General features: G+C 40.7%; 1 protein-coding gene and 1 pseudogene across 3 annotated transcripts; one reads left to right on the plus strand and one right to left on the minus strand.

The window, feature by feature from the left end:
• Positions 1–1,728: 1,728 nt before the first annotated feature.
• LOC131235723 (enolase) lies at positions 1,729–17,351 on the minus strand. 3 transcript variants are annotated; one of them, XM_058233045.1, is made up of 17 exons: positions 17,138–17,345; positions 13,117–13,180; positions 10,021–10,085; positions 9,453–9,500; positions 9,113–9,199; positions 8,779–8,859; positions 6,966–7,067; positions 6,808–6,888; positions 6,617–6,691; positions 5,697–5,759; positions 5,503–5,580; positions 5,148–5,342; positions 3,779–3,829; positions 3,159–3,247; positions 3,023–3,074; positions 2,489–2,545; positions 1,729–1,966 (listed from the first exon to the last, which is right to left on the minus strand). In XM_058233045.1, the coding sequence occupies exons 1-17, from the start codon at positions 17,201–17,203 to the stop codon at positions 1,886–1,888; spliced, it is 1,335 nt and encodes a 444-aa protein (XP_058089028.1). In that variant the 5' UTR covers positions 17,204–17,345; the 3' UTR covers positions 1,729–1,885. The 3 variants fall into 3 exon arrangements, with proteins under 3 accessions (XP_058089028.1, XP_058089030.1, XP_058089029.1); XM_058233046.1 differs by lacking the exon at positions 1,729–1,966 and adding an exon at positions 2,046–2,412 and having other exon boundaries at positions 17,138–17,351; XM_058233047.1 differs by lacking the exon at positions 9,113–9,199 and having other exon boundaries at positions 17,138–17,351.
• A 112-nt stretch (positions 17,352–17,463) lies between these two features.
• LOC131234591 (tubulin beta-2 chain-like) lies at positions 17,464–22,282 on the plus strand (annotated as a pseudogene).
• Positions 22,283–23,202: the final 920 nt, after the last annotated feature.

Below are 23,202 nucleotides of genomic sequence, written 5' to 3' on the forward strand. Positions count from 1 at the left end.
AGTGTACGCTTTGTAGGTTCTTGTGTAGTATCGAAGTTTGTAGTGAGCCTATAGAAAATCATGTCTCTTGTGGGAGCCAGTCCTTGTGTAGGATTATAAAGATTAGAGGTGAACCTGATTTAAAACCTCCTATAGTGAAATCCAGTATACTCATGGGTTGAATGTGTCTGCCGGAAGTAGAGTAGGAAAACTGAACTATTATATGTGCTTCTATTTAAGATTGTCTTTGAGCACTTGTTTAATTATGCTTATGTGATTGGATGTTTAATTATAAGTATACATGATGAGATGAATGCTAGGAGTTTATAGGTAGCACATCCCACATGTACACTATCATGTTTATAAACTAGTTATTTCTTAGGAATATGATGCGTGGTCAATGTGATTGGACCCTTTGTTAGTTTGGAAGACTTAGAATTAATTGTCTTATCTTTAATTGGAGATTAGTTTAAATAAGCGATTTGTTTAAAAGATAAAAAATTTATTTGATCCTAATCACCCTCTAAGACATAGCCTTCATTCCTTAGCTCCGCCAAGCTTATACTCATAGTCAATGTCCATGGGCCCATCATGCCGAATTTCAAATACAACATGCTAAATTGTAGGGCCCATGGTTTTTTAGACAGGGGATGAGCGGCATGTAATTCAACCAAATCTAACTTGGACTTGGTTATATGCAATCCAGTTCAATACTTCTGACTCAGGCGAGTGGTGACTCGACAAGTCAGTCGGAGACGCCTTTTCTTTTAACCATGGTGGGGACTGGTGATTTCGACCCCAGTCATATATCGAGCTCTCCATTTTATTTTCAGCCCATTTATTAAAAGGGAAGATAACGAGAAACATTCACATAAAACATTTAATAGGAACTTCAACATACAATGTTTTCATTTTTCTGTTAATGGGTTAGCTTGGTGGAATGTCTGAGCCAACCTGAAGAATTTTTTTTAAAGAACAATCCATTTACTAGGTGGGCAACAACTGTACATTGAGTTGGACCAGTCGACTGTCCATTAATTTCAATAGTGTAGACCGCCTGATGAATGGACCATCATAGGTTTGATCTTTATGATGCATCAGACCATTTCCACGGCTCAGATGTTATAAACAAGTAACACATTAGCAGGAAAGAAAAATATAGTATTTGAACTGATAAGAGTAATGGTACATTTGGATGTACCCTAAATTGCAAGCTGAACTGACATTCTTTTGAGAGAATGGATAGTTATTAGATTTTGGAATTTCCACTCTAATTAGAAATTTCAAAACCTCGAAAGAAAGAGGTGTTTCATGTTCAGACAACCTAACCATCGTTTGGAAATTGTTGGGGATTCCACGAAAGCTAGAAATCCCACGAACTGCAAACTTTTTTGCTCATGGGCTGAGCCAACCGCAGCATAAATTCACTTGTAGGAAATACAAAGCTCCTGATGAGATAAATGGCAATTCTACTAATTTCCTGTGGGAGGAGAAATAAGCTCACCTGCCATTATAGGCTGTCGTTCAACGAAGAACAGTCCGTTGTTGCCTAATGAAGAATTAACACGCTTTCTGCATTTTCCAAACAACACTTTTTATAAAAAGATTGTTGCCTAATGAAGAATTAACACGCTTTCTGCATTTTCCAAACAACACTTTTTATAAAAAGACAATGCCTATTAAGCGGTTCTCAAAATGCAGCCTAAGCTGCTTGATGATGGGCCACTCGTGCTCAGGTGGGGGCGTACATGCATTTGAACTTGACCCAAAGCTTTTATTCTCAATTGAAGATTTGTTTGAAAGAAGTGACAAAATCCATGGTAAAACACTCAAGCAAAATTTCACATGCGAGAAATCGATGCAGAAAGACGCACAAGCATTTCGCTCCAATCCAATCTCGCAAGGGCTAATATGGTTCAACGGGCTTGCGGAAGTTTGCCCCAGCGTAAACTGCTTCAGAGCCCAGCTCCTCTTCGATTCGCAGAAGCTGCAAATACAAGACAATGTCCAACATGTAATTCAAGGATTATATTGCTGTGCACATATCACACAAGGCATTTTGGATTCAGTGTTTTGCATGTGGCCCACCAGGACTGCAAAACAAAGTGGGTATATGTGGTCTGCAAGTCCTCCATAGGCTTCCAGAATCTCCAATTAATGGAGAAGGATTCTAAACCGTACTTTCCCCATGTATGAGAGATGGGTTGCTTGTCAGGTGGACCCACCATGCATCAAAAAATAGAAAATCATGTCGGTCCAGCTATCAGGTAGCCTGTATTTCATGTTGAGTGTGGACTGTTGGGGATTTGTTTTAACTGTCCATTTTCTGCACATGTATAAACCACTGGATGACTAGAGCAGCCTACTTCGTCACCATTGCAGACAAATGGTGGGCCTTGTGATTAAATGAACGACTGAGATCTTTCACACAAACTGCTAAGGGGAAAGATTTGAAATCATACTAACATTAGCAGTACCAAGCTGCAAATGAAAGGGATTTAATGAGTACCTGATTATACTTCGCAAGCCGCTCTGACCTGCATGGAGCTCCAGTCTTAATCTGGCCCTGATTACATGCAATAATACAAGAGAATTAGTTCACAACCATATTGTATGCTAGACGATCTTGCTAGCACCCATTTTTTGCTCACAATGCTTCTCACGTCATGTGCCTCAGCATGCGTTTGACTAACTCAAACCGTTCGTATAGTACACCCCACCATGGGTGCACCACATGGAGAAAACCCAGTTCGTCAGAGATCATTAATGTCCAGACAGTGGTGTTGATAGGTGGACTGGCTTCCATCTTCGAATTGAAGGTGAAGATCTCTGGCCCTCAGCAATTTTTGCCATGTGTAGCCTATGCATGGTGGGACATGCAAGAAGAATGATCTACATCAACACATGGCCAGTAGGCACAGGGGGCGGGCAATGCAGAAAAACTGAGATGGGAGTGGAACAAGGGTGAGAAATGTGAGCAAATCTCTATAATTAGATATTTATATAAGAATGTTAACCGAAGTTTTTTTCACATGGAAATTACCGTGGCCAAACCAACAGAAAGATCAGCGATGAAAGTGTCCTCAGTCTCACCACTGCAACCAACAGAGACAAAACCAATCAACTGATTTGATTTTTATCATACATTTATCGCATAGTACAGTTTAAGATATGCAAACCTGCGATGGCTGGCCATAACTCCCCATCCGGCACGTTTGGACATTTTCACAGCTTCAATGCTCTCAGTCACAGATCCAATTTGATTAACCTGTCCAAACAAGAACAAGACTGATGCACTTTTTCTTTTTTCTTTTTTGCAATTTGATTGGGAAAACAGTTGAACTTAAGAGCGCCGAACGATGGATCTGGGCCATATTTTGACAGATCTATAATAAGTGTTTTGGGCCCTTGATATTCCCATTCCTGTTTGTTTCTTGCTTCCTTAAAGAAAAAAAGAATCTGGATGCACCCAGTTCCAAGGGCGAGCACATTTTATTACTGCTAAATCATTGTTGAGATGAGAATGCAAGCTTTCCTCTTTTATCTCACTTATCGTTTGGGGTGGAAAACAGTAGCCCCCATTATGCAGGTTCCAATTTCTGTGCCACCCCAAACACCAGAAGTGTGTTAACTACACTTGGCATGTGCTGCAAAAACACCAGAAATGTGTTAACTACACTTGGCATGTGCTGCAAACCATGATTTGGAAGTACATCCAAATGCTACCTGAACTTGATAAGAAAAAGAGTTGTAACTTGTATAAGAGAAGACAATTTCTCGCAGAAAGTGAAGAGGCTACCTTGAGCAGAAGGGCATTGCATGTCTTCTCATTGATTGCCTTCTCAACACGCTGTTAACACATTGTACACAAGGGAATCAGGAAAGGCATTGCTCAGACTGATGAAAGCAAAAAATTCACAAGGGTGCACTTGGAAGCGCTATTGAATTGAATTGCAATAATTAGTCTAATGGAAATGACCATACTTTACATTGAAGGAGTGGGCTCTTAATTGCACTCAAAAGAAAGAATGCTAAAAAGGAAAGGAAAAGAAAAAAAAAAACCTTTCAAGTTGGACTTGAGAGGAGTGTAATTCCAAATGCAACCTAAGAGTTTCCTTGCAATGACCTATTCAATATGCATGGGACACCAATGCTTAGGAAGTAGCAGGATGCAGCTTTTCTGTAGTGGATGTAGTTATTAGTGTAGGAGATTTTCACTAGAGAAATGAACTAGTGACAACGCATTGTGACAAGTCTAGGTAGCTATCATGTGCTTCAATGTACATAACTTGGACATCGGTACAAGCATTGTTCGTTTTGAATATGGCAAAATCCCAACTGCTCAACATGTCTGTATGGTTACATAATGATATTAATAGATGCATTTATCTAAATATGATTCATTTAAGTATATGATGCAAATATGATTCATCTAAGCACATGATAAATAATGAGCACTAACCACAAAATGGAAGAAAGACAATTAAAGTTTTTGCCAAATGGATATGCTGCTGTACTTTCGATACACATGTTGGACATGGCAGTTTATGCAAAAAGGAGTGTCCTTACAAAACCTGTGACAATCCACTTCAAATAGTTATGCTAGAGGACTGATCACCTACAGCTGCCTACGGATAACCTGTCATATCCCATCCAATTTTGTGTAGGATATCTGCACCATGCAAAATGGTAGGCTCCATCTTGAAGATCACCCACTTCAAAAAATAAGGCGAATCCACACATTAGTTGGGCCACACCCTGCATGTTGAGTCAGCTGGGCTACCTGATGAGTGGACCAGCCTGATTTCTGTGCCATGTGATCTTCATGATGGCCTACCATTTGCATGATAATGACATCCTACATAAAAGACGGGACTGCATCACAACTTATTCTACAAGTGTAGGTGATCAGTTCTTAGCTATGCTAATATGATCGGAACTAGTTAAGACCTTTCTCGGATGCATTGATTGATTCTATTTCTCGTATGTATTAACTCTTAAGGAATGAAATAAACAACAAACATATAACCATTAGCCAAAAGATTTTCCGTGTGCTTCTTTATCATGCTTCTTTATTACTATAAAAACACTGGACAAGTACCATTCATGATTTCTACCAAAATGAAAAGAAAGGGGGAAAAAAAAAACAAAGAGTTACTGGAGCTAACCTTTGGGTTGGTGACCAATAGGTCATCCCCCACTATCTGTACTTTGTCCCCAATCTCACAGGTTAACTTGGAGTAATGCTCCCAGTCATCTTGATCAAACGGGTCTTCTATTGATACAATTGGATACTCAGCCACAAATGATTTGTAGAGATCTTTTAAAGCATTTCCTGATATCTTCTGCGACCCGTCATTTTTCTGTGATGAATGAAAACAAAACAAAACAAAAAAAAAAAAAAAATTTGAAAATTTTCAGTTGGAAGTCATGGACTGATACCGATACAACATGAATTCAATTACATGTCATCACACTGTAACTTCTGGCCATCAGAGTTGCAGAAAAAAGTACAAAATATACCTCTTCTTTGAAGTTCAGATCATAGGTTTTATCAGAGCCATAAAATTCAGAAGCAGCAACATCCATTCCAATAACAACCTATAAGGAAAAAAGACGCACGTTTTTATGGCTTCTGTGTCTCTCTTGAAGAGAGACGAAAAATCTTTCAACTAATTTATAAATGAAAACAGAATAACAGAATAAAAAAGACTCACTTTTCCTGTATAGCCTGCTTTGGCAATGGCAGTCTTGAGCAACTCAAGGCCTTCTTTATTCTCCTGAACTCCCAAGCATGAAAAAACAGAGTAATAAGTGCATGTGAATGAGAAAAGATAGATGATGCCAATGGTTCATGATATTGATGATGTCAATGGTTCATGTATCATCCTCAGTGGAAACCGCATCATTAGTATCAATGTTTTAAAACCCAGACAAGAAATTGCCCCTTTTTTGTGGGCAGTTCGGTCCAGATGGTCAGACACGCTTGGTCCATTCTGGTCCGGAATCTAATTAATTCAAATTAATTAAAAACAGAGACGTAACAGCTAATATGCTGTTAGCCTAGTGGTTAGAGTGTTTGGTTTTTTTGAAGTGAAAGTCTGCTTGAGCTTTGACAGATGTAGTTGCATCTCTTTTTGTAGAACAATTACCCCCATAACTAACTGGGTTTTGAGGTGTCCCAGACATTTTGGTGGCCATTTTCACTCCAAACCGGTCTAGCCAGCCAGTCCAATTCGGTATTAAAACAATGACTGGTAGATTTTATTAGCCATTGTGTATAGTTCTTTGAAGTAGATGATAGGTTACGTTTGGATGTACTTTAAAGTATTCATGGAAGCCCGTGAGCTCCACTAAAATTATGTGTGAGATAAAAACAGCCCAATTGATTTTTATCCCAGCAGTAGTAGAAATCATGGGTCAGGTGCAACTTTTGGGGCTGCTTCAAATCCATGGCAGAATGGATGCTTCCATTCTGCTTGGATATCTGATTTAAAATAGATTGTGGGGACACCCAAATGCTACTGAAATCAATCGACATAATTACCAATTTTTCTCGCATTGACAGGAAAAACCAATGGGCTGCAAGTAGAAAATGAATAAGAACTTTATTGTCTAATTTTCTTTTTGTCCTGACCTGAATATTAGGAGCAAAGCCGCCTTCATCGCCGACATTGGTTGCATCTTGACCATATTTCTTCTTTATCACAGCCTGCATCATATCATGTTATCAGGTCATGATGCAAATAGAATAAGCAAAAGAGCAGATTATGCTCTGAGGAGTGGACATGGATAAGGAATTAAGAAGAAAAGAGCATTATCGTGGACCTTCAAATGATGATATACTTCCACACCCATCTTCATTGCCTCTTTGAAAGAGGAAGCTCCTACGGGAAGGATCATGAACTCCTATAAATAACAAATTGATTAGAATGCAATTGAGACGAAACCCGCTTCAAGAAAATGGATGGAATTGGCTGAGAGACCTGCATTGCAAGTTTGTTTCCTGCATGAGAACCTCCGTTGATGACATTGAAAGCTGGAACTGGCAGCACCAAGGTTTTGTTACCGGCAAGGTTGGCGATATGCTGCATTATAGATACAACAACAAAACTCCATAAGCCAGAGTTTTAAAAATCTCTCATACCTATGATTCTGTTTACTCCACCAATTCATCAATCCAAACATTCATCACCGATGTTTGACAAATTTTCTAATGGCATCGGCCCATATTAATATCAAAAAAACATTAGGGGGTAATGACATGAGTGGAAATTTAGACTGTTTTTGGATGCACAAGTGAATTGAATTAAGAACCTTCAGTTTATCAAGAGGAAATAACTACTCATTATGAGGAAATGGACCTCAAATTGCACTTACTTTCACGGGTTCAACTCTAGTTTATGGGAATTGACAAAGATAAGTAAATTAGTTGAACTCAATTTAATAGCTATTTTTAAACAGACCCTGATCAGTTTGGGTCTCTTAGGGTGCGTTTGGATTACCCAAAATGCATTATGGGTATTCGGATGCTTCGTGAGAAAATAATAATTGCATTGCCAACGATATGGTTTTGCTGCCTTCTCCACCCAAATTTTGACCCCCTAGATTTCAGGCCAGCCCTTCCCCCCCTACACCTTTTTTTTTTGCAGGCCCAACAGGTACTTGAGCCTGACCTGACATGGATTGGATATGGCTGTAACTAAAGGGGCGAGGGTTCAGGTTTGGGTATTAATTTGAGCCCAATTAATAATTGGGTCAGGTGTCGGCCTACTCATATCCAAACGCAACCCACACCCAATTATAATATATATTATAAATTTGTATATACGGCCACTACTCCAATTAATTTATAATAAGTTATTACTAATCTTTTATCATAATTAACATTTATTTAATTCCCAAAACTATGTAAAAATGAGAGAAGGTGGTTCCTCTAAAATGTTAAGCCTATTCTACAACGTTTTGTGGGGCCACTGCAAGCCACCAACAGGGTTGCCCCAACATAAAAGTAGGGCGCCCAAAGTTCAAGCTGATCCAACCATCATGTGGGAGACCAAATGGATTTGGAGGTTTTTAGGTGGTTGCCCGCCTGATGATTGGCTAGTCTTGATTTTTAGGGCATCCCATTATCATGAGGAGGATCACTTGATGCATGGTTTGGATGGCATGCCCTGCACACAAAGTATCTCAGAAAGGAAATGGAAAGTGGAAGAGAAAAACTTTGATATTATGACAAAGTGTGATGGATGGTGATTGATATGCAGCAATAGTTCACAGTGATGGTGCTACATGTGTAGATAGATATGGGTATCCAAAATTCTTTTGGAATATCAAAACATAAATCGGTACCCGATACACTAATGGGTACCCAGCACCGTAAAGGGTACAGGTATGGGTGGCCATTTTAGGCCTGACATGGGTATGGGTATGGGTGCATTACCCATTGGTGGGTATGGGCATGCATAGCCTAAACCGGATCCGAACCTGGCCCATTGTGACCACTAGTCCTGTCTATTTAGGGACATCCAATGTACTCCTGACCAATGCATATCACCGATGTACATGGTTCTCATCAGGGAGGTGTATGCAAGGTAATACTCGCTAATCCTCAAATGCAGTTCTGATAGATGAACAACAATGTTCAATCATTTGTTTTCAATTACAATGCAGATGAGTTTTTCTTTTCAAGTTTCTCTCTTCTAGATAAGCATAATTGCCAGCTTGGAATTTAAAATCACCACAAGAGAATTCTAAAAGCCAAAATAGTAAAAAATAACAAAAAGACGTGTTATATACCTTGTAAAGGGGGATCTTCTTTACACTAGCCCCTGCTTTGCATACAGCAAGAGACACTGCTAGTATAGCATTTGCACCCAGCTGGAAAAATTACAAACAAAAATTGGATGAATGTCTCGTTGGCATTGGATTAAATAGCGGTTTTGGAGTGTAACGCACCCCGACTGGGTTGGATTCATTTTTTCCCTATCTGGTTTTGGGATGTGACCCACTCAATGACTCAATTTGTTCTCCAACAATACTGATTCGGCTCGGTTTTGGACAATATTAAAACCATGTGAGTGAAAGGCAAAAGACAGTAAAAACTAAAAAGAGACTCGATATGCTCAAATACCTTTTGTTTGCACCAACCCCACTCATTTACAGTTCCATCAAGTTGTTGCACCATGAAGTTATCGATACTAGTCTGCTCTGTTGGATCCTGTAAAGCATCAGATTATAGTAAGCAATACTTGAGAACTTGCTGGTCACATCAGTATTTGGCTGAGTTGACTCGGTTTGGCTGGGCCAAGAACCGAGTTTGAAACTAAAGTTTAGATACAATTGGAGAGTATTCCATTGACTTTGACAAATTGAAATCACAAGTTTAGAGTCCCATTTCCAACTCACTGAATCTGAATTTCAGGATATTGATGACGGTGATATATAAGAATCAGAATGATCAGATGTGGTACCTTTCCAATCAATGCAGGTCCGATGATCGAATTGACATTTGCTACAGCCTGTATTTGTAAATAGATAGAAGAAGTTAGTAAACTGTTCTTGAATTATGGATAATGCAACTACAAGAAATATCTATACAATCTGCAAATATCATACAAATCTGTGTGAGAAATGTTACAGCCCTTCCAAACAGGCCTTTCAAGCCTTATGTTAGCTGAGCTGTGATCAGCCAACCTGCAAACTTGCACATATGGGGTAGCCACAGCCAGCCACGCATTTACAAATCAGGCCAACCAGAACTTCACATGGCCATGTACTATAAGAAATGGACGGTTGCCAGTCATCTGCATTCAACGTACATGAGTGTTGGCCCAATGAATAGATCTGCCGGATTTTTGGGACATGTAATTTACATTGGGTCCCACCTCACACGTGGCTTAGATTTCCCGCACACATGCCAGGTTGGCATGTGTAGCTGACTGTGGAGGTGAATCAAGCAAAGTGGTCCACATTTCATTGAAAGAAGCTGAGAATAGATATTTTCATGCTTTCAATTATTCTTCTGGAACAAAGACTAACCTTTGATACACCTTTTCCGAGATAATCTGCCCCTCCATCTCGCAATTCCAGAGCTTCATAAATTCCTGAAAACAGAAGAACGCATGAAACAACCATATATCATGTCATTTATTAACCAGTTTTTTTACAAGAAACCATTCTGTCTGGGTGAGGTGTTTAGTCCGGTTGGACTTGCCATATATAATTTTGCATGGGGGTTGAACATGTGACCTCTGGCTTAGAAGCAACATAGAGTTCAAAATTCCGTAAATTTGTCCATAGTCAGCTTGAAACAAAGCCTTGATTGAGCCTTCACTAGATTCAATATTTTAATAATCGAACTAAAAACATTTTAAAATATTTATCACTCAAAAGAATATAATATAGCTAAAATAATCGCTTTCTTGATGGAGGTCATCAGTTTGAAACTCAACAAACATTTTTAACTTTTTATTAACAAATAAGCCAAGTGACTTGTTTTAGTCACCACTAAGTTGCATCGAGTTGCTAACTCTATGATTCTTGGTGATTGAGGACTGAGTTGCATTTACGATCGAGTTTCCTAGTGGCTTGGCTTAAAATCTTACCCATTGAAGTTGACTTGGTCGTGTTTGAAGTTGAGTCAATGAGTTTCAGAACAATGAAATTAAACATCCTATCCAATGTTGGACTACTGGCCGACCAAACAGCTGATAGAAATGGGTTAAGGTCCAGAACAGGTTCTCTAACATTGGCTAGAACAGGTATGACATTCACATATCGTGGCTTTTCCATTTGAGAACATATAGGTTGAAGAAAAATCACAATGCAGGAGTCAGGAATGGACTTGAGATGGAAATTCTTACTAACAAGGACATTGCTTGCCCCAAATAGTTGTATATGCTCTACATAATATGTTAGACATGATACTGATAGTGGTACCAGATTCTCTTAAGATGCATGTAGCAGTGTTTCAAATAGCGCTCATCGCGTAGCAGTAGCGTACGCTGCGTAGCAAAGCGTGGCCGTAGCGCTACGTAGCGTCCTAAATAGCGTAAATCCCCTGTAGCATATGCTACAGGGGTTGTAGCGTACGCTACAGCTATGTAGCATCCGTAGCGTAAGCTATAATGTATTTTTTTTACTATTTTATTTTTTTATTATTTTTTTTCACGTTTTCTTTGTTTCTAATGTTGAGGAATGTGACACATGTATTATACTTGATACTTTTAACCTATGAGATTTTTATTTCTTTTCATAATTGTAACTTGTGGTTTCAATTAGACATTATTAATTAAAGTGATTTGCTTAAAAAGTTGTTGATGTGATAATTATTTGATTTGGCTTATATACGTGGATTGGCTTTTGATAAATGATAACTAATGACTTTTTTGAACATGCTTATAATTGATAAAATGAATCATCTTTTAGGCATTTTTATATTTTGTTCCTTTTTTTTCACTATTTATTATATTTGTCCGATTTTTATATTAAAAAATAGAAGTATCGTGTAGCTTATGCTACACGCTATGTATTTACGCTACACGCTATAGTGAGTGGTACGCATCACGCTACCTCTATTTAAAACACCGGTTATGCACTTCGTTCTATGGCACATGCAACAGACATGGATTAGGGGAGACAAAAAAGAGGATGGATGGATGTAGGGAAAGAGTGCAGCTACATGCAGCTGCAGACAGAGAGGGGGGTTGGGGTTGGTTTTAGCATGGAGGCCCACTTTTATTTTAGATATGCCTAGTTTTTGGTATGATGTCCTAATATGAGCAGGTGCAGCATAGACTCTTTGAAATGACATCGTCTGTCTGGGCTACACACAAAGAGGAGGAGAGTGAGAGCAAGCTACTCTCATGAATGAATCAAAATGAAAAAAAATGCCTTCAGTTGAAGGGCCAAACGCGTCTCCTTTTCCCTTTAAAATCAAAAGTTATGCCCTCCCTTGAACTAATTGCAGGAGTAGAATTGGCCAAATGCTACTCGTCTTATATAGTAGAGATAAATTGAAGACGAAAGATCATATACAGCCTGTAGCACTCACAAGTTATAGCGCCGTTGCGTTCTTTCCTGGTGATGTGTCGCATTTGTACAACACACAAGCCATGCAAGAAGTGCACCCCAACATGAAGATAACTCAGCATGAAAACAACAACAATCCACTCATTAGGTGGGCCAAACCATTGGAACTAATAGAAGACCGACAAACTGACCCAACTTACAGGTGTGGCCTGGCAGATGAGTGGATCAGCCTGATTTCTTCACCTGGTGATCTCATGGGCTCTAGCGCCCATCTCTTGCACAACTCACATGTTGTACAAATGTGATGCCTTGGCTGGAATGGAATTTATTGATCATTGTGGAACCTTGTAACTGACTCCTACTGTTTTAGGTTCATTATTATAAGAATGAGTGCTATCAATTGATTTGTTTACACTGTTTCCATTTTGAAATTGAAATTGCACAACAACGTACTATTTCAATTCCAAAAAATGGAAAATTACTGAATCATATCGAACGAGGAGGGTGTAAGATATCAATTTCCATTTTCTAAAATCCTAAAAATTTTCTTGTATTCTTATCACACTCATGTACACTCACATGAACAGTAAAACACATATGTTGGTAATATGGTCATGAAGGCCTTTTAGCAAATGTTCTTCATAACGGTCGTAGTATGTTAAAAGATCTTATTGGTAATGGTCATACATACTAAAGGAAGTGATTAAAGAGCCTCTAATTGCAATTATGGGAAGACTAATGAGCAGTTGCATGTTTTCATTTTACATTGGGATTTTGGAAACCCGGGAATGTAACTTGGAAAAATAATCTGAAAAAAATCATCATGTGGGAGGAGCTCTTTTGTGAATCTGAGTGCAATTAGTGACTGATATTTTTCAATATGTTACTACCAAAATTTCATTAACGTTAATGTTTCAAATTCAGAGTACTGGAGAGACAAGCGAACAATAACTTGCTTAACTAAAACCAAAAAATAAATAAATAGAATTCAGCAACCTTTCAGGTAAAAAATCATATAAACAATGATGAAGTCATTCTTTTAAGAAGTGCAATTTAACTATGATGAAAGTGCCATGATCAGGTCCGCAGAGTAGGCAATCTTACCCGTTGATGCGCCGCTTGGAACTGCAGCTCTAGACAATGTACCATCTGATAGAGTAATATCCACCTACAAAATTCTCTTCCAAATACAAATCAATTTCTTTTTCAAAAATTTGAGAAACAAGGAACACTTGTAAAGAGGAAAAATAAATTCATTGAACAGAGAGAAGGAAGAGGAATTATACGATTCATGCATGTCCACTGGAGATGTTATATGTATGGGCTAAACCCAACTGTTCTTATTGTGGGACAAACTGGATGGAGCATGGGCTGAAAAATTCACAGCAACCATCTGATTTTACTTTTCAACTATTATCTGCTTGATGGGCCACCAATTGGATAGTTAGGATCATCTCACATGTACAGTGGCTGCAGGCACATGTGACACACCACCTGGGAAACTGAGTTGGATCATATGCATGTAACCATCCACATGCATAAGATGCATGAGCATCAATACAAACTCTTCATAATATAGGTCCACTTTGGATGGATCATGGCCTTTAATTCATAGCAACTGCATGATACGAACTGATTTTTCTCAATCTGTTTCATCACCCAGGCGAGTGAATCAATGATTCAATGGGTGGCCCTTTTACTTGGCCGAGAAATAAAAAGTAAGAACTGCCAAGAAAGTTGTTTCTACCTACTTTTGCATGAAAGGTAAGATGTTTTTGGGAATGTTGCAGATACACAATGGGGCCTAGATGGAATGGTTTGGATCATCATGCAGTGGGGCAAGACGGGGCGAATCTCTTTGGCACCCTCGTAAAAATAGAAGAAATACATGACACTGCTTCCAAAAGTCTATATCGTACCATTTGAGCTTGCAAACAAGCAGCCTGTGGTTAAGTGATCCAAACCATTGGCACTATGGGCCCACTTTCAGAAATCATATTCCCCAAAAATCTAACAGATGGAATGATCCTAACCAGAGAGGGTCTAACAGATGGAATGATCCTAACCGGGGTGTGCTGTTATGCGTTACGGGGCCAAAACGGGTCATTACGGACAGTTTTTTCCATGAAGGCTGTTACAACCCCATGATGCGTAATGGCCATTACATAACTGTTTTTGCATACCTTGATCCTAATGCTTCAATGGATGGTCCAACGAATAGATGGTTAAGAAAGAAGCAGTTAATATTCAACCATAAAAGGGAAATTATTCTATAGCTGTGGTCTTCCAATGAGTGGTATTTTTGCTGAATGGAACAAACACCCAGGGTGTGGGTCATATATCAACAGCTACACTACAAAGCCATGGGGCGCACTTGTACAAGGTGCAAATCTAAATCTATTGTACAAGCTCTCAGCCCAAGCAGCACTCCCATGTTTCCACTAAACCCTCAATCTAATCATATTAGGTCTTTAGGCACTTTCAACTATTACATATAAACTAGTTATGCCCTCAAAATGCATTAAGAAAACTTTTGTCTAGACCCCATGTTTCCACTACACCCTCAATTTGGACTAGTATACCCTCCATATTGATTATTTAACCATTCATTTGGACTAGCATACTCAATATCATCTACAAAGTCTATCAATTCCCAAAGTAGAGCTACCATTTCTAGATGAATCCTCTCCCAATCAAACAACGAGTCAACTAGTCAAAATGGAGGGACTGTCAGTCGAATGTAAATGTATACCAGTCCTATGAGAGGGTCTATTATTCCCAAAAGATAGGACCTACTAATCAAAATGGAGGCTCTACCACTCCATAGGTAGCCTCTACTAGTTCAAAATACAGGGTCTAAATGTCCACAAAGAAGATTTAGGGCCTACCAGTCTATAAAATGGTTTTCGACCAATCTAAAACCTTAAGTATGTTTCATGGTTGAGGGTATGTAAAATACCAACTTCAAAAACCACCTGTAAGAATAAAATCTGATGCTTTCTTAGATAACTGAACCATAATCACAGCTAGAATTCTTAATTGAACAACACATTCCCAAAATCGAATTCACTTTTCATCTGAATACACACGCCCGAGAAATTAAGATCCAAGACGCAACCCAAAATGAACACTTTTAGTGCAAAGAGAGGGATTTAAAGGAAGATGATTTCCTACTACATGCATCATGTAAATTTATTTTTTTCACACACCCACACCCACACCACACACACACCCACTCACACCACATGGGCACTCAATCCCTTGATCTTAGTGTTGAAGTAGAGTCTGTCTACCACTTACCCATGGAGCTGGACCCAGTTCTAGTTAAAACCAAGCACATCCATCATGGTTGTTGTTAACAGTCCAATCGTTGAAAAATCAAATCATGTGATTCGAATACACTTGATTGAAACCTAATTTACATTTGGAAGATGATGGTCACTTGGAAGCCATTGCTCAGCTCATGTCAAAACATGAGCCCAAAAATGAGGTAGATCAAAAGTTCAAGCTGGACACACCACAAGAAACAGTGGGATTGATCACCCACCATTGAAAACCATATTAGGGCACACATAAGTTTGGATTGGGCTTATATGTGTGCTTCCTCTTCTTACTGGTGGGGGTAACCTAATGAGTTGGTTAGATGGCAAATAAACATCACGGCAGGCCCACAAAGTTTCCATCCCCACCATTTCTTGTGGTGTGGCCTACTTGAGTTTTGGATCTGCCATTTTGAAGATGACGGTTACATAAACCCAAATATGAGGTAGATCAAAAGCTCAAGGGAGCCACACCACAAGAAACAGTGGGGTTTGATCGCCCACTATATGAAAACTGTACTAAGGCATAAGTTTTAGATCAGGCTTATATGTGTGCTTTCTTTTCATACTAGTGGGAATAACCTAATGAACTGGTCAGATGGTATATAAGCATTACAGTGGACCCGTGAAGGTTCCATCCCCACCATTTCCTGTGGTGTGGCCCACTTGAGAGTTTTGGATCTGCTTCAGTATTTGGCTCACATCACAATGAGCTGACAATGCTGATGGACGGAGTGAATGTCACATGGACGGTATGCCCCACGGAGCTTTTGGTTACACGGGCTCCCCGTAATAGGGTTGTAGGAAGTTCGCGTCTAATGATTTGGACGGTCTGGATTTCCCTGCAACTATGCCATGTGTACTGCTGAAGATTAAACAAGACGATCCTGACCATCCAATCAGGACTTTCGCATCCTGAATATAAAGATATTTTCTGAACCGTCCAATCTGAATTCACTAACTCCTTTTGGATGGCTACATTTTTGGGCAACTCGGTTCCAAAGTTTGCATTAATCGGGCAGACAGTTTACGACTCGGATTGCGTGGTGTAGCACACGCCACCGACTTCGGTGGTGTGTTTATGTGGCAAAGTTCTGCGGGCCCACCATGATATATGTGTTATATCCACACCGTCCATCCATTTTGCCCAGTCAGTTTATGGCATGTGCTCAAAACTGATGCAGATCCGAAGATAATTCACTTTTGTGGTCCTCAAGAGGTTTATAACGGTGGGTCTCACTGTGGTGTGGTCCACATGAGCTTTGGATCTGCCTCATTTTTGGACTTATGACTAAAATGATCTGGCAAAAATGGATGGACGGTGTGGATATAACACATATTTCATGGTGGTCTCACATAACTTTGCCACGTCAACACACCACCGTGGTTGGTGGTGTGTGCTACACTACACAGTACAAGTCTCACAGTTTGGTGATCCAGATAACTGATCTAACAAACCACGCCGACAATGGGCCATGCCCCAAAAGCCACTTGGATCTGAAGATCCTAACCATCCAATATATGGTCTTGATTCTGATTGAATGTGGACCGTTTTTTGCATTTCTCGAGTATCGTTCCAGTTCTGAAGCACTCCTAATGCACGGTGGGGCCCATCAAATCAGTGGTCTAGATGACAGAGCCATGAGAATCGCAACACAATGAGGATTCGAGAACGTATCATTACGAAGAAAAAACCGATTGCTTTTGAAAGTAAAACAAAACAAAACCCTTTTTTCTAATCGCATGATTAAGAAGAAAATCCAGAAGCTATGAGATAAAATAAGGAAAGCCAGAGATCGGCGAACCTCGACTGTTGGATTCCCGCGGCTGTCGAAGATCTGCCTTGCTTTGACGGACTGGATCGTGGCCATCGTGTCTTCGGTTGAGATCGGGTAAGAAATGAGAGAGGGTGTGATATACGCCTCCTTGTCAGGTTTTAAGAGTAGCAAATGAGGTCTTAGCGCATTGCCTATTTGTAGTGGCAGAGCTGCTGACGTGGCGTTTTAGAAACCGTCGGTTGTGTTCGAAAGCCAATGGGCGGCTATTCGCCGTTGTAATCTCCGTGCCGCTTGTTTTATGTTGTTCTCGAGGCATGGAAAAGTCGTGAACAGGGCTCCACTCGTGCGAAAAAATGGGTTCGGGGACGAAGTGGATTGCATCCTGCCCGCCTGTGGACGGACTCGATGCAGGCAAGGGCTCTGTGGGGCCCACAGTGATGTATGCTTTTGAAAACTTCATTTTAGGATATTAGACAAAAAATGAGGCAGATTAAGTGGATGTGACCTTACGAACAGGATGGATGGAAAATAAACATAACGGTGGGCTTAGGAAGGTTTCAACGGTTGGTATCATTATCACTGCTGAGTCCTGTGATGTGGTTCACTTGAGCATTGAATCTGCCTCATCTTTGGGCTTATGTCCTAAAATGACCTGAAAAAATGAATGGACGGCTTAGATAAAACTCATAACTTAAATTGGACCCCACATATACACTACCTGGGCCGAGTCCAGGATGCAATCCGATTTATTGGGGGACAATTGTTTGGGCAACTACGTCACTACCTCACGTGCCAATGTGTCCGGTTTACGGGAGCGGATTGCCTGTGACCCGGATATATTTGTGCCGGGGACTGTGTGGGGTCCACAGATATGTCCGTGAGAAATCTACTCCGTCCATTTGTTTAGAAAGACCACACTAAGACAGGATTCTAAAATTCAAGTAGATCCAGAAATAAGGTGGGCCACACCAGAAAAAAAAGTGGGAACAACAACATCTACCGTTGAAAACTTTCTGTAGCTGACCACGACGTTAATACGTCATCCAAACCATTTATAGAATTATTACCACTTATCATCCTGATTCAAAACTCCTGGCACTGTCAAGCATTCAATCCCCATTGGTTCGTGTGGTATGAACTACATGAGTCTTGGATCTTGCTAAATTTTAGAATCCTATCCTCCTGCTGTCTATGAACCACATGAGTCTTGGATCTTGCTGAATTTTAGAATCCTATCCTCCCGCAGTCTTGTTGCAAAAATATTGATTTTAATAAAAAATATTGTTTTGAAAAAATACTTTTTTGCGAGTATTTTGGGAATAGTCCCACATGGAAAAGAGAAGAGAAAAACTTGTGGTTTATATGAAAGATGTGAAGTATTGTAATATTTACCTATCTAGTCCGTAGACTATGGACCTTGCATGTTCCTGTGCTGCGCGCTCGGGCTCAGGCTCGGGCATGGGCACGGGTACAAGCTCGGGCTCGGGCTCAGGCTCGGTCTCGGTCTCGGGCACGGGCACGGGCTCGGTGCGAGGGCGTGGGCATGTGAGGCAGTGTGGCTGTAGAGGCGCTAGTGGCGCACTTTGCACCTGGCGGGTGGCTGGTTAGTAGAGAAACTAAAGGACTGAGAGAGAGATCTCTCAGTATAAATAGAGGGACTGAAAAGAGCTGTTGCAGCAGAAACTATAACAGCTGAGCCATTAGTGTAGGGTCCAGCTGTAACTGCTGCATGGCTAGCTCAACAGCTAGAAAACGGCTAGCTGTTGTCTCACAACAGTCAGCATGCAGCAGCTTGATGGTCCATGCACAATAGTCAGAAAACGGCCATAAAACGGCTAGTTTTCCAAACAGCCAGAAATGGCTTAATGGAATTTAAGTCTCTGGACCATAACCCCCTAGCCACCATAGCATATAAAAGGAGGACCTAGATGGGTTTCCAAACCATCTCAACTCACTCCAGCAAACCCATACGAAATGAGACAGCCTGCCCCTCTCCACTCATATATTCTAGTATTTCCAGCAACATAGCAAGGCTTAAACCTTAGCTTGAAGAACAGACCAGCGGTGTGGTCTAGAACGATTCAACTGAACCAGTAGCTGAAGATTTGAATTGACCTGTGCAGAAGTTTTTTCTCTTCTTTTCTTCTTCTTTTGGGATTTTTTCCTTTATACTGTAATACTGCCAGAAAGTCTGTAATTGAGTTCCATTTGGTGGGCCTTCATGTTTGTTGAACGCAGACCCACACCAGGCTCGTCGTATCCTATAAGCTATTTGCCTGTAACCTACCAGCATACTCAATTCACTTGAGTAGGGGCAAATAACACTTTAAGGACAGCGTTTCAGACGTGTTTCAGCCTGTCCTGATTTCTGATTATTTTGCACTTTTCGGTTTCCACATTATACAGAAATACATGAATCTGTATAAAATATAACAGGTCTTTAAAACAGATGGACGGAGGATTTGTTATGGACATCTCTATGGACTCCATATAGCTCTAGCTCTGTGCCCGGGGTCACAGGCAATCCGCTCTCGGCGATAAGTGTTCTCATACAACCCGTTGTAGGATATCGTAATTCCTATCATACAATCTGCTGCAGTTCCAGTAGGGCACGTGCTGGGAGATTCATGCATAGGGTGGGCCTCGCGAGGAAAGATCACCTGGTTTATAAATCATCGTGGTCCACTTATCAGGATGACCAAGTGTCCATTCAATCAGATGGCCAGCAGATCGATCTAAATGGCCTGTTTTTTGTGTGGTCCACTTGAGATTTGGATGTGTCATTTTTTATACCATGTTTTTTCGTGTGGCCCACTTTAGATTTGGATCATTTTTTGGACCATGCCATAAAATGAGCTGAAAAACGGATGGACATGGTAGATATACAACACATATAGAGCTATACACAGCAGAGTTAGCTTGGTAACTTGCTCGTCTCGGCTCGAAAAACTTGACTCAACTCGGATCGAAACTCTATTCGAACTTTCTATCTGAGTCGAGCCATTTTTTAAGAGCTCGGAGCATTTCAAGTCAAGTTCGAGTTAAACCTAGCTCAACTCGGCTCAACTCATTATTGAGCTCAACTCGACTCGTACTCGACTCAGATCGAGTTTTAAGTGCATATATAAGGGTTTTTTTATTTTTAAAAAAAAAACCCTCATTCGCCTAACCAGATCAGGCCAAGTTCTGGGAAGTCATTTGTGCTAAGCGCGGTATCGATCCCATTGGAAGATATCATGGGGATTTCGATATTCAGCTCGAGAGATTCAACGTCTATTACGACGAAGCAAGTTGTGGGAGGTATGTTCCCCGTGGTGTTCTCATGGATCTTGAGCCCGAAACCATGGACAGCATCCGATCAGGATCTTATGGTCAGATCTTCTGGCCTGATAATTTCGTCTTCGACCAATCGGGTGGCGGGAACAATTGGGCCAAGGGGCATTACATCGAGGGAGCTGAGCTAATTGATTCAGTCCTTGATGTCGTCCGGAAAGAGGCGGAAAACTGCGACTGCTTGTAGGGTTTGTTATTCCTGTCTTTTTCTTTTGATGGCTCTAATTTTCTTGCCTGAAAATCAGTTGGGCCACACATTTAGATGAATGTGAACAAATTGGTTATTCCCTTTTAACTGCCCATTTTTTCATACATATATGTAGTGGCCCACCTGATGAGCGGTCCAGATCATGAGTCCTAGGTCCCACTATTTCTTCTATTTGATTTGCAAGTTTCCAGGTCTGTCATTCCTTAGGTGGAGGGACGTGCTCCGGCATGGAGACACTTTTGATATCAAAGATCAGGGAAGAATATCATGATCGGATGATGCTTACCTTCTCTGTTTTCCCCTCTCCAAAAGTCTCTGATATAGTCATTGAGCCTTACAACGGAACACTATCCGTCTATCAGTTGGTTGAGAACACCGATGAGTGCATGGTCCTTGATAATGAAGCTCTCTATGACATCTCCTTGGATTTGAATTCGAAACCGGCTCAAAGACTTCAACTTGAACTCGACTCAAAAACTCAGCTTGAACCCGGCTCGAACTGGACCGAGCTATTGGCCAAGCCGAGCACGAGTTGTTGTTACAAGCTCGAAGGCTGAGCATGAGCTAAGACTCAAGCCGTCCGAGTCGAGCACGAGCTAGGCAAAGCTCGGCTCAACTCAACTCATGTACACCTCTAAACGCATATATCACAGTGGGCCCCATGGCTAGGGCCTCACCCACTAAACTAAGGAAACGGATTGGCTACTCACCCTAACACCAGCCAATGGCTAGTGGTTGGTGCTCCGTGGGCTCCACCATGATGTATTTGTTTCATCCATGCCATCCATCTATTTTAACAGATAATTTTACAGCATGAGACCAAAAATGAGGTATATCCCAATCTTAAGTGGACCACATTAGGAAACAGCGTTGAAAGAGCATCAACCATTAAAAAACATTTTGGGGCCATAAAAGTTTTGGATCAAGCTGATTTTTGTTTTTTCCCTTCATCTGGGCCTCTATGACCTAATCAACCTATTGGATGTCAAATAAACATTACAGTGGGCCTTAGGAAGATTTTAATGATGGATCTCCAATCACTATTGTTTTCATGTGGTGTGGTCCACCCGAGATCTATATACCTCTAATTTTTTTGGATCAAGCCATAAAATGATCTGTAAAAATGGATGAACGGAAAGTTTGAAACACATGCATCATGGTGGGGCCCACAGAGCACCGACCAGCAGCCATGAGGCTGGTGTCAGGGGGAGTAGCCAATCCGTTTCCCTGAACTAAGCTGTTACCCGGGCCTCACGTAATCTGCTCCCACCATGTGTACGGATCAAATGTCGTGTAAACCGGGTGAGGGGATTGCCTGTGCCTGGAGCTGTGTGGGGCCCACAGAGATGCCCGTGACAAATCCTCTCCGTACATCTGTTTTGAAAGACTACAGTAGGCAGGATTTTAAAAATCAGGCAGATTCAAAACTCATGTGAGACATAACACACGAAAAAGTAGGGATTGAACGGTTGGTGGTGGTGGAAATTTTTTATTAGGATGATATCTGTTTCTACCGTTAATCTGGGTATTAATAATTATATGAACGGTTTGGATGACATATAAACATCATGGTCAGGTCCGTGAAGGTTTCAACGGTGGACGTTGCTGTTCCCACTGCTTTGTTGGCGTAGTAGCGCAAATGATTCTGGGATTTGCCTGAATTTTAGAATTCTGTCGGATTGTTGTCTTTCGAAACAGATGGACGGAGTAGATTTGTCACGGACGTCTCTGTGGGCCACATTCAATCCGCTTTCCTTTTGGCTCGTGCAGTTGAGGAGCTATTTTGTCTCGACGGCAGCGTATGACTAGGGACTACCCATTAGCATACACACAGACACTGTACCTTTGACATATGTTATAGGTTTGCTTCAATCCAAACCTTCCAAATTGTGGGGCCCATTGTACATTATCTGAATCCAAAACATGAGACTGAATGAATGGCCTTATTAGCCATCACATTGTCAACCTTCATTAATTTGACATCATGAAAATTGAAAACTATAAATAGAAAAAAAATATATATTATTAATAATATGAATGATCTCCTGCTATCGATTGCAAGTTACCTTAACCTACAGCCCGTACTACGTGGGAAGTGTGTATGAAGTCGTGAACTTGCAAAGATCGACCCTACTATTGAAAAATAGGCAGGTGAGTGTGTCTGGTGTGTACGTTGATTCGTAGGGGTGTACGTTGAGCAGATTCGAGACGAGTTCGATTCCGCTCGGCCACTAGCTGATCTCAGGTCGAGCTCAGCTCAGTTCGGTCCTAGAGCCGGACTAGCCTTCCATTAGCAGCTCAAACTAGATCGAGCTGAGTTAGCCTGTGTAGCATTTCCGCAAATACCTGTACTGCACCTTCAAAATCTCACTAGACGAGAACTAGCGGCAATGGTTTTCAAAATATTTTATCAAACACCTTTTAAGCAACATAAAAACTATGAAAAAAGGGTATTTATTTCATGTACATACCTTCCTTTGCCACCGGCCACACTTCCATCAGTCATTTCATCAAACACTTGGTGAGCAACATCAATATCAAAATAACCAAG

Source organism: Magnolia sinica, chromosome 19 (genome assembly GCF_029962835.1).
Source record: "Magnolia sinica isolate HGM2019 chromosome 19, MsV1, whole genome shotgun sequence".
NCBI lineage: Eukaryota > Viridiplantae > Streptophyta > Magnoliopsida > Magnoliales > Magnoliaceae > Magnolia > Magnolia sinica.